General features: G+C 41.1%; 1 protein-coding gene across 1 annotated transcript; it reads right to left on the minus strand.

Annotated features, from left to right (window-relative positions):
- Positions 1-97: 97 nt before the first annotated feature.
- Positions 98-10,222, minus strand: LOC6494315 (Na(+)/H(+) exchange regulatory cofactor NHE-RF1). The gene is made up of 2 exons (XM_001960512.4): positions 9,775-10,222; positions 98-1,384 (listed from the first exon to the last, which is right to left on the minus strand). The coding sequence occupies exon 2, from the start codon at positions 1,374-1,376 to the stop codon at positions 480-482; it is 897 nt and encodes a 298-aa protein (XP_001960548.1). The 5' UTR covers positions 1,377-1,384; positions 9,775-10,222; the 3' UTR covers positions 98-479.
- Positions 10,223-12,545: the final 2,323 nt, after the last annotated feature.

Raw genomic sequence — 12,545 nt, forward strand, 5'->3', positions numbered from 1 at the left:
ATAAAATTTTAAAGGTCTTACCACGAAACTAGTTTCGCCCATTTCGAAAAGCGAGTTGTTTGATCAGCTGCCCCATTGAATAACACTTGCTAGCATACTTCTTTTATAATTTTGCTTTATTTACTTTACAAAAATACAAGCAAAACTTAGTACATATTCAACGAAAGTTGTTCAATGAACCGTGGGCCACATCGCCCGCCGATCGGAGTTTGCAATATTTGAATTTGAAGAATACATTTATGTCGTATGTATATTTTCGTATGGGTATTCCAAGAGGAGGTGCTCGCTCGACCACCTTCCCCTATTTGTTTTTTTGTTTCTTAGAGGGTAATAATTAAAAACTTGCTTAGTTAATAAGTGACTCTGCGTACTACTAGCTAAACATATTGTATATTGTGTGGTGTATGCCTGACGGACGTCCAGCTCCCCATCATCTCATCTCATCTCATCCTGACAGTGTAACAAGTGCTATCTTCCTCTCAGAGCTTCTGGATAATGTCAAACTTCTTCTTGAGGTCCACGGTCTCGTTCTTGGGATCGTACTTCTTCTTGGAGGCCAACTTGGCCCGCATTTCGGCGGCGGTCAGTGGCAAGTTCAGGCTGCCCGCCCGGTTTCCGCCTGTCGCCGAGGGAGGCGTAGTGGGTGTGGTCATGCCATTTGTGCCATTGCCGTTGGTGTTGTAGACACTTCCGTTGTTGTTCAATCCGGCCATGGTGGCAGATGGCGGCGGCGGTGTGCTCATCAGGGTGTTGTTGTTGATGGGCGACGAGGGTTTGCTTCCGTTCTGAGCCGGCACAGGCAGGGGCGCCACCACGGGGGGAGTTGCCGGCAGTCCCCTGTCCACCACATCCAGGTCGGAGGCATTCACGGTGCTGCCACTCTGGATGCTGCTGGCGTTTGAGGATCGCTTGGTGCTCACCATGCTGATGCTGCTTATGTTGGCACTCGCTCCGGGCATCTCCTGCTTGGTGCCCTCGTATCCGTTCTGGTTCGCATTTCCGTTTCCGTTGCAGGAGGCGGCTGCTGCTGCTGGCGGGGGTGACGGCGTCTCTATGGCCTTTCCGTCCACGTCAATCAGGAGCAGGCGGACGTCATTGGCGATCGCCTTGATCCTGGCCACCACCTGCTTGTGCGTCTCGCTGCCAATGGACACTCCGTTGACCTCCAGGATGCGGTCGCCCTCCTTCAAACCCGCTGCCTCTGCCGGGGAGCCAGCATCCACTTTGCCTATGAACTGTCCGGGCTTGACCTTCTCCGAGTGCAAGTTGAATCCGTAGCCATCAAAGTCGGGCCTCTTGACAATGTGGCAGGTCTTGGTCACTCCCGGCGGCAGAGTGGGCGGTGTGGGTGTCTTGGGGGAAGTCGGCGTGGACATCTTGAGGGCTGTGGAAGAGAGAAACGACTGTATTAGGTATGTTGTAAGGCCTTTTAAAGAACTGAGCGGCAACTGACTTGGAAGGCGATAGCGAAGTGGGTTGTTTAGAAACTTTTTGAATTCGAAGATATCCCCTAAAAGGGCATAGGTTTGTGGGGTATAACAAGTATGTGGATATCCGGGACTTGATGATAACTTTAGCTTAACTTATGATTAAGATCTTATACTTGGGATAATGTGAACTGATTGTTTCTTGTTGGAATACCCTTTTAATACATAATTGAAACACTTTATAGAGTAAACACCAATCGTATAAGCTCGACCCCAATTTGTCTGAAACAAGTCTCATTTGCTGCGAAACATTTGCTGATAAAATTCAAGGTTTAATGAGGTTCTGTGGAGGGTGAATGAGAACAGAGAAAAATTTTACAAAATATCACCATTTTCGTCATTAAGTTGTGTATTTTAAAGGGGGGACACCAAGGAATGTGGGAGCTGCAATCGGAATCAGCAAAGTCCACTGGAACTATAGTAGAATATCATCATATATATTTTTATGGCCAACAGCGTCGACTTCTGAATGATAACGAAACTGCTCTCGGTTCATTCAGCTTTCTGGCCACCTTATCGCGCGGCCTCCCTTTATGACCGACATTGACAATATGTTGACCCACTTCCCGGCACCACTACCTACCTGACCCCTCGGCACGACCCTGGCCAAAAGGACGGCGCCGGTCGGGATCCGGATACGTAGTACGTGTTTGGTCGCTGGCTAATTTTAAATTGTCCGAGCGATAGTTTGTATTTGGGCATATCTCGCTTTCGGCCAAGTACTCGCCATAAGTGTAATTGCCCGCCAAATAGCGTTTATGGCCGTGCTTAAGTTTGGGTTTTTGTTTTCGTCGCTGTTCCACTTTGGGCTTTGGCAATCCCGCCAACCCACCAACCAGCCAACCAGCCAACTAGCCAACCCACCAACTGGTTAACAGAAATTCCACCTGCATGTGTTCATGGGTCAAAATTGATTTAGTACGCCCGCTTATCGCTCTCCGCTATTTCGGTCTAAGGAACGTGATTTTCCTGTAAACTTGGCAACATTACTTGGGGCATTACCAAAGAACGTATTGCCAACAAAAATGTCGTAATATGTTATCAATAAACGTGAGTATATTTGGTAGAGATCCTGATGCCTTTAATATTTAAATTAGGCAGCGTCATCGCGACTCTCACAATTGAAAGCTCTCCCCCGATATTAATTGTCCGTAATTTCCAGCCCACTTGAAAACCCTGAACTTTTGTTTAATTTAAAAAAAAATATATATATAATAACAAACAAAACTCCACGCTCAGGTATTGCAAATTACAAAGGCATTTTGGGGTTCCGCCTTAGTACGAAATTTGTTTGCTTTTTATTTTATAATTATTTATGTTTTTGTTTTCGTTTTCGGATTTGAGACTTGTTTCTTGGTTGAAAGTTGAATCATCGAATCGGTCGAGAGGAAAGGCTGTGAGATTTATGAGTGTTGGCATTAGCTGTTGATGAGCACCCCCCCACTTTGAGTTTTCAGTTTCAGTTTTTTTTTGTGGTTTTTGGGACTAATTTATTGGAACAAGATGAGCTCGTAAAATGACCTTGACAGTCACTGTTCCAGCTTCCATTGTAAGCGATTTTTAATTCAATACAAAGGTAAACAATGAGGCGAAAAAAAAAATTCAATTCAGAACCAACAATCAGACAATTTGTGGGTGGGGAGTGCGGCTGGCTGGCTCCCTGGGATGGGATTGAAATAATAATAAAAATAATAATAATTGTTCAGACCCGTAGTCGCATGTACGTAAGTAGGTTTATGGCACTCAGTCATTCGATTCGAACATATTTCGATTAGGAAGCGGAACTGACATTTGAAATGAAAAAAAAAACGTCACAAAACAAAGGAATCGTTAAATTGATGGACGGAAATTAAATATATTAATAGTTAATAAGGTATGCAATTAATAGACAAAGAGCCAATTAAATGTAATTCAAGATGGTGCTAAAATGTGTCACTACTAAGGGGTTCTTCATAAAAATAACTAGAAATAAAATTTGTAAAAGTGTGATATTTTTTTTATGTGTCGCAAATTCATAAATCGGTTTTATTATTTCGTCAAAACTATTTCCCGTTGTCCGTACTTCCCCCCGGATACCGGACTTCTGTTTCCAGTTTCTCCATAGCTTCTCTCGAGCTTGGAGCTCGGAGCTCGTAGAACTGCGCAAACTTTAATTGAATTTGCAATCAAGCATGAAGTACACACACACAGGTACACTTATTCGTATTCGTAGGTTTTATCATTCACCCGCTGGCCAAGACCCCCATCCCCCCACACCCACACCCACCTTACTGTGCCCCCTCAGAGGTAGCGCATGGGGACAGCGGACAGCCTCCATTGTTGTTGCCTGTTTGTTTACTTAAGCGGTTTCCCATCATTAAAGCAAATTAGCCGTTAGGCACTTACAGGTAGTTGATTTCGATTCGGTTAGGGATTCTCCCGCCCATGTCCCACTGCCCCTGGAACCCGCTACCCGCTACCTATCCGTTATAATAGAAATCCGAAAACCAAACCTTATAGAACGTTTTCGGAATTTTCTCAATGGAAACTTTTTGCCGAGGCGGCTGAGTTCCAAGCGGAATCTAATTAAATTCTGTTTATTGTTAAATTTTCGCACATTCGAACGGAATTTAATTATAGCCTATGCAAATATGCGAGCTCAGGATCAGATAAGCTGGAAACTAGAAAGGGAAACTGCGAAATAATGGAGATAAGATACATTTTATGGCGGGTTTATCACAATGAAGGTATAATAATCAGTCATAAGCAGTCGTCTTTCCTAAGGTGAGGAATTCACCGGGCAAGTGCTAAACATATGAGTCATAATGGGCCTGGAGCTGTGGGGGTAGGGGACTTAAGATATCAGTTCATGGGAACGGATTTGTAATCAGATATTACCAAGTTGGCCTAGTCACCTCCTAGCCATTTCCCGATGATTTACAAATAGGTAAAGTAATATATACTTAACGTACCACCCTTTCGCCTAATATGCTATAATTAGGTGTTTCAACAAATTCCCCAAAATCTCAATTATCTCGCCCATAAATAGTTAAGAGCTGGCTTGCTCTTACTTTATAGCCATAATATAAACTCTAAAAACTAAATGATACATCACTGGCCAGTTTAAGACACAAGTGGAATAATGAAAAACTCAACTTACGTCTATAATATTTCACAGTCAAATGCCAAAAACAAAAAACGACAGAATGATGATAATAAAGCCAACTAAAAGTTGTAAGCTAGGTAATAAATAAAACAAAGTCTGACGACATTCGCGAAATCACTTGCAGTGCTTCGCAGTGCCTGAGATTGGCCAGAGATTTTTATGAAAGTAATAAAATATATAAAGAAATCTGAAACCGAAAACTGAAGCCAAGAGCAGGAAGAACTTTCACTATCTGCGATTCATGATCGGCGATATTTCATCAATTTCAATGCTGAGCCATTCAGACTTCAAGGCGGGACACATTTAATTGATTTTCATTTGTGTTATTTTTTACTGCACCTCTCTGGCCCATTATCTTAACGACTTAAGACACATTTTAATTTCTCTGTTTGACTTTATCAAATATTGTTCTTGTTTAATAGATTCGGAGCGTTATCTTATCGCTGCCTGATTTTAATTAAAGAAATACTTGCCCATTGCCCTTGTCCGCCTTTGCTGATATGCATGGCTAATTATGTGAGGCTTATTTCGGGAGAGATGACGCCAAAGCCGCAAGGCCCCAAGGTGATTAGACCCAAGAAGTTTTAGGGTTCGTTTAGCACCTTGTACCCCAATAGATCGTGATGACAGTTTCACAACCGCCCATGAATCACTTGCACACATCTCCATAAAAATTCATTAGCAGCCTCCAGTCCCCACCTCGACAAAAAAAATTTGTTTGAGATTTGAGATGTGAGATGATCCCAGATGCGAGAAGACGCATCTTCTGAGTGACTGTTGGTGGTTGTCGCCGCGGGCGTTTGAGAATGGTTAGCAAATGCCTTGAGTACAGCTGGGAAACTCTGCGAAACTGGTTATGATTATTTATTTTACCCATTGCCCAGGCTTCAAGTACAGAGGGGATATTAGGCGACTGCCAGGTCAAAAGACTAGAAAAACTGGTTGGCCAAAGGTAGGTTAATCCTGCTCATTTCGGTTCAAAGGATCTGGGTCTTCAGTTCATAATAGCCATGTGATGCCCACCATTTTTGCCAAAGGTATTCAAAATTCGAATCCCACTAGCCACTGCATTCTTTGCGTTTTTTCCATTATTCAATGACAATGGCAAATGCTGTAATGTGAATGTAAATCTGGCTTCGGGGCTGGTTCAGATGCTGAATGTGACCTGGCTGGCCCCTCTGACTCGAAAACTAAAACTCCAACAGGGTCTGGCGGAGATTGAGACACCTGCAGTCAGGCATGCTAATCAAACCACACCAATAGCAAACAAACCAACAAATTTTTTATACAATTAAGTGTTTAAAAATAGTCGTTAGTTAGTGGCATCGTTTAGACATTTTTATGACGAGTCGCTGGTCACATGCAGAGAGGGTCAAGCCAGCTAAACTCTGTAGTTAGTTAGTATTCCTATTACTATATTTTACAGAAAAACAGTAAAGACCCCCCTCTTAATTCACCTTCAATAAAACATACACAAGATCCCGTGTTTAAGTAATAATTATGCCATAAAAACTGAACTCGGAGCTGTGATAAATTAAAACTATTCTTTGGAAAAAAGTGAATCTGGTAATTATGCTTTGCGAGAAAAACAAGAGAGCTGGGAAAAGAGAAACCCCAAGATATGTATGTAAGTCCAGCACAGTCGTATATTATTTCTCGGTGCTTCAGGTTTCCGGACAACGGATCTCTGGGCGTACTTGGCAATCAATCAAAACTTTAATAAGCAATTTGCAGAGTCGCCAAAAACACGAAATAATAAAAAGCCAGCTGGGGAAATTACGTGTAAAATTATAGAATTTGCAGCGACAAAAGGAAATGTCAATAAAAAAACAAAAAAAGAGTTAAAACGCTGGCGAAGCAATCTTTGAGATGCAACAGCAGCGAATACACAAATTGTTTTTGGATGTAAGCCATGTAGCCGACTTGTTTCTGTTGCCGGCCTGACGAAAAAAAAAGCTCATAAAACTTGGCTGAAAAATTCTGGCGCAATGTATCTGACAGAACGTGTGCATGTGGCATCGCACACATGCGAGGGGTCGCAAAGATACACGGATACATGGATACACGGATACAGATACAAACACTGACGACACTGCGGCCCGACTACAAAAACTTTTTAGCAAGCAGCAAAATAATAAAAATAAAAGGTAAAGATCGCCCTAAGTGGAGGGCTTAGAGGGGCTGCCGAGGGAGAGCCACTTAGAAGCAGTATCTGTATCTGTGTATCTGTAGAAACCTGGTCCTAACCAAATTCATTTTGATGCTGCGGCTGCCTCAAATATTTTTCGTGCGTTGAGCCGTCGAATATTTCCGAGATACTCTTTAGAAAGGGCTTTAAGAATACTAATACCAATGGTTCTTGAGATCTTTTTTTGAAATAATGTTGCTTATCTTTAAGAACAGATTATATTGGAAATAAGAACAGTCTTTTTTGTTGGATATTATGAGGATGTGATCTTTGGGAATATGGTTTTTGGTTCCATATTAACCCACTCCTTTGAGGGCATTTTAACTTCGGTTTTTTGACAGCCAAAACTTCCCTTTTTTTGTTGCGTCTTGAATTTCGTTTTATTCTGTTTCTGTAGTTATTTTTTTGGTTGAGCTTGAGAAAATAAAAATTGATTCTAGAACCTGTTTTTTGGCTTTGCCCGGCCTGGTCTTCGCTCTGTGGCTGCTTTGTGCTGGCCTTTTGAAATATCTTTGGCTTTGTACTTGTTTCGTTGCTGCTGCCGCTGCTGCTGTTTTTAGGCGTTTCTTCGGCTGTTGAATCTTGTTTGGGCCTTTTGTCCGAGCAGCCAAACACGAAAAAAGGGAGTTTCGAGTAGGAAAAGCAAAACATTTTTGTGTGAGAGATCCCAGACTCCGACTGGGAGTGGGGCTTTCGTTTTCGTTAGTATGCCCCATCCATTAATAAAGCATATATTTTGTATAATTTATACATTTTTTTACGCTTCTTTTTCGAAAGTTTATAAAAAGCGAAAAGAAATATTTCTACGTCTTGATTGGAGATATTCGGGAGAGTTTTTGCCTTTGATTTTTATATAATAATCTTGTGGATTATTAGACGACTGCGTCGTGAATGTTTTCTCAGCGAGGCGAAGACCTTGAGAATATTATAAATTAACGATTAGAAAAAACGATGATCACCCCAGCTTAAGTAGGAATAATACAATAATAATGCATTAACAATACGCGTACCAAGTGTGCAAATTGTTGGCAACAAACACAGACACATCGGAGCGATCGGATATTCATTCAGGTATCATCCATTGTGTGTGGAGGCTGCAATTGTAAATGTTTTCGCATGCCAGTCAAATGCAAATGAGTGGATGTGGGAACCTTATGAGTCACGACTTCATTTTCACCCAAATATGATAAGTAGCTATAAGGTTTGCCAATTCTATAGAAGCTATCATTGTTTATTTTTGCCTAAATTTTGAGCCAGACTTCAAGGCTGCGACTTCAAAATGCGATCAAAACGGCCCCGATCACTTTTAACCTTCGGAATCAGCTGTTGTCTGGGAAGCAGATAGAGAATCTTTGGGATCTATTAATCACTTGATTACCTAATTCATAAAGATATCTGTATGGGTGGGTTACCTCTTATTGAATAAAGCAAATTCCAGTTAAAAATTACTAATATTGTCTATCTTGATGGGAGGGATTTTGGCAAATAAATAGATTCTTAGAAGCTATAGCACCTGAGCCAATCCCCTATTTTCAAAGAACTGGTTGGGAGGCGATGATCTTGGCCAGATCTCTTCATGGGTGAAATGTGTCAAAAAGCGTCGGCCTGTAACTGTGTTAATGCGAAAAATCAGATCGCTAAATGCCGAAGCCGCAGAATTAATCGAATTAGCATAGCCAGTGACAAGCGCAGATCGATGAAGATTGGATATGAATCTGAAGCGCGGCGGCAAGTGCCACAGAAAAAAAAAACACCACAATAAAGCCAAGATGTTGAAAAAAACCAGAAATACACGCGACAAAAATGCACAACCAGCAAATCAGGTGAAGTAAACCGGTGAATTAATACACGTAGCAGCCACAGAGCTCGCTTCGGGTCTAAAATAAAAGCAAAGTCTAAACAAAAACAGAAAAATCAACCAAAAAACCATCAAAGAAACCTGCTTTGGGACATAGCTGGAATGCCAGAGTCGGGTTGAGGTTGTCACTTGACCAAAATCGAGGGGGTGGGGGCAGGCTGGTGGGGGCTGGGTGGTATTGGGGAGTGCCTCGAGAAGAAGAAAAACCCGCCGAAAGCGAATTATGAATAAAAGCGTTAAAGAGAGGCCAGGCGATAAGCGAAAGAAAGAGAAAAAATTGCATGCATGTCGCATTTGAAAATGGCCTTATGCAACGCGATCGATGGAGCCAGGGGGGTGGTGCGAGTGAGGGGGGTGGGGGAAATAAATCAAAACAATTATTATGTAAGGCGGTGTTGCTGTTAGTGCAGCCAAAAACAGTTAGCAGGGCAACACGTTTAGCGGGACGCAATAAAAACGTATTTTAATTTGGATTGAGTTTGTTGATTCAGCTTGGTTGCACAGCAAAAAAAGGGGGGTTCAATTAACATAAAAAAAACATAAAAATTGGCATTTTAATATCTCAAATTTTGATATCATTATTGGCAGTTTTTATTAAAAAAAAGTTGGCTTAATAGAATCTTTATTCCATTCCAAATTATGTATCAAATAAATGCGTAAAATAATAAACTTTTTAAAAATATTATCTTGCTGTGCATGAGTTAAGGTTGATTGCATCCTTTGCCTCTTTACCTCCTAAAATCCCCCCCTTTTTTCGAATCACCTTCATAACTCTTTCCAACACGCTTTGCGTGTATAAATTGTTTATTTAATTCCAGTTATTGAAAATGCAATTTTGATGGCTTTCAATTTGGCTGGCTACCAAATGAAATAGATTTTTATTAACTTGGTTAAATCATTACAAATGATTCAATGATATGGTTGTTGAATTATAGCATTTTTTTGTGCATTCATTTATGTTCCACACGTTTTTGTTTTTTTTTTTGTTGATTTTCTAAGTAACCATTCTAATTGAAATTCGAAGCGCATTTTGGTCAAGTTCAGTGGCTCTGAAACTGTCTCAAGGCTGTAAATTAAATTTGTTTTCTCAACTTACCGCTTCAGAAAAAAATATCAGAAAATCTGAAAAAATTCCCTTTCAAATGAGTTGAATATTTGGGCTTCTTCGCAAAGTTGTTAGTTGTGTTTTTGGTGCACTTTTGCTTTTTTGTATGCAAAAAACGTTGTCACTGGCACTCGCGAAATGTTGCTGTTACTGTTGCTGTTGCCGTGTTGTTGTTATTTAAGCCGCACTTATCTTTTAATGAAAACGAAGGAGCTACGAATAAACGAAACACGAACACTCCAAAAAGTCACACAGAAATCTCTCGGCTCTATAGTAAAAATAACTGTTGAGGGGGCCCCGAGAACGAGAGGTAGAGAGCGATACACGCTGCTGTTGTTGTACTCCTGCGTAATTATAATACTTTATCGCGCTGCGGAGATCCGGTGGTACGGTGTTACCGCTTTAGTTACCAAATAGTAACTGATTTCAGCGGCAGGTGAGAGACTCCACTCACCAGGTAAACCCAAAAAATCTAAATTCACTGCATACTTTCAGGTTCGAGGAGAGTAAGTGGCAACATGGACTGTACAGCAATATTATGATCATGGAGTATACCACTTTCTTATTTTTAGTTCTTAATTTATTATTATTATGTTTATTATTTATTATAACCTATTTTATTTCTTTTATCCTTTTACAATAAATGGTTGAAAAAAGCGTAACCGGTTCGTATCTTGCGGTTCGCTCACTTCCGGAGAGAGAACCTCTGAAAGTGTCTCATTTTTATAGCATACTTTTGAGAACAACACAAATGGCCGAGTGTGCGATCGGTGTGGTGAGTTTCTTTGGCGGGCAACAGTTCGATCGATATAATATTTCTATCTTTTGGATCTAAAACTAAGAAATATGTCTATTTATTTATTAAATATATTACAATTTAAAGTATAAACAATTTATCCCACAACCCTTTGTATAATTAAACCATATGCACCTTTTTGTATCTGTTTCTCTTCAATGGTATATGAAGAATAGGACTGAGCTTATTTCAGCCTATCAGAGATAATAATTTCGCTTTTAAGCACATTATTCCGAGTGAGCCCTCCACTCCATTGTCTTCACTTTCGAGCCGCTTTAATGCCCATTGTCATTCCATGCTCTTATCAGGCCCGGCCAACGTTATTTCCAAACGAGTGCCTCACCTGTATGGAAATCAATCAGAAGGATGAGCACATGAGTCCTTTTTTTTGCATCCAGTGCATGACGAATCGGTTGGGCAGTGTGTTGGGAACGGTAGCTCCTGTTTGATTCGACGCATATGCCGCAGACCATGAAAAAGTAATCAAATTGTTGCTAAATACTCATAACAAAAGAAGAAGAAGGAATCTCAGTGGAGGCTCCCAAAAACCCACAAATGAATGGGTGGAGGTGGGGTTGGGAAAAATCCAACCGCTCCATCAAATAGATACATTTGTGGTCAACTGTACCTTTGACGTGACAGCTGACAACTGTCATTTTCGGCCTGGCTCACCTGACGTGTGCTCATGGAATTTATTTAATTTCCGGCCGGCCATTGAAGTAAATTGACTTTTGCCGCCCACTCGCCTCCTCCATAACGTGTGGGAGACAAACAAAAGCCGTGTGCTAATGCAAATTTGGCCCGATCTTCAGATAGATATCATAGTCGAATAGTAAAAGTGGCACACACTGAAAAGATTGATAGGATGTGCATTTTAAAGAAAGGTTTCTTCAATATAATTTAAATAGACTTTTTATTCTGAGAGATTGAAGCTTAACTAAGTCCTTATTATCCTTATCTTTTTATTCACTGACTAAAAAATTTAATATTTTCCTTCAGTGTTGTGTTTTTAGAAAACTCCGCGGAGACATTTCGCTGCTTGGGTTGTCCTTATCGTTTTAATTAGTTTTTGAAAAAGTTCGGGCCATCAGACCCTCGGAAGTCTGCTGGCTTGGAGGGTCTGGTCTGTGCAGACAGCCATACTTGGCAGATAGACAAAACTAGTGCTGGCAATTATGAAATTGCTAATAAGTTCCCCACTTACCACGAGGCGATTGCATTTTAAAGCGCAACTCAACTCCTTTACATTTAATTAAGGCCAAGTGAAGGGCGCCACCTGGTCTGTTTTTCCGCTCTCCTGTGTTTATCTTCGGAAGGTGGTGGAGCTTTCTTTAGCCCTCTGCCAATTTGCATGAATATTTATAGGAAATGAAGGGGGAGGCGGGCATTAAATGCAACTCCCTGAGAAAACGTCGCCGGATTAGGCACAAAATTTATATGCAGAAAAAAGCGAACGAAAATCAACAAAAACAAAAATAGCTGAGGAAAAGAAAAGGTGCAAAATGCAACTGTCGTGAGATTTGGCCAAAAAGTTTTCGGCACTGGCAATAAAAAAGTTTCCCGTAATCCCCAGGGGGCTTTCGTAATAAATGATTTAAATTGCATTTCCGATGGAGGAGAAAAGACTTAATGAAAGAGACTCCCGAATCGGTATCTAAGAAAGCACAGTAGCACCAGTAGGATTATTAAAAAATCTTCGAAAACCCCATGGTAATTTCAACCGCAACGTTCGGTTGAACTGGCAGCTTCAAGTTCCCCGCAACCAGTGACGGGGTTTTTTTTTTCAACTTGACGGAACGAACAACAGGGCCGGGTACTCAAATGAACTTTTTCGAGACCGAAACCGTGCAAAAATCGTTCAATCTTCTTAACCAATTGGCCAGGAGCCCAGAAATACCCAGAGAGCCAACGGAACCGATTCAATCCGACGCTCGAACACAATACGCGTTCAGAGTAGGGGAAAAAA

The sequence above is a fragment of the Drosophila ananassae genome, chromosome 3L, assembly GCF_017639315.1.
Source record: "Drosophila ananassae strain 14024-0371.13 chromosome 3L, ASM1763931v2, whole genome shotgun sequence".
NCBI lineage: Eukaryota > Metazoa > Arthropoda > Insecta > Diptera > Drosophilidae > Drosophila > Drosophila ananassae.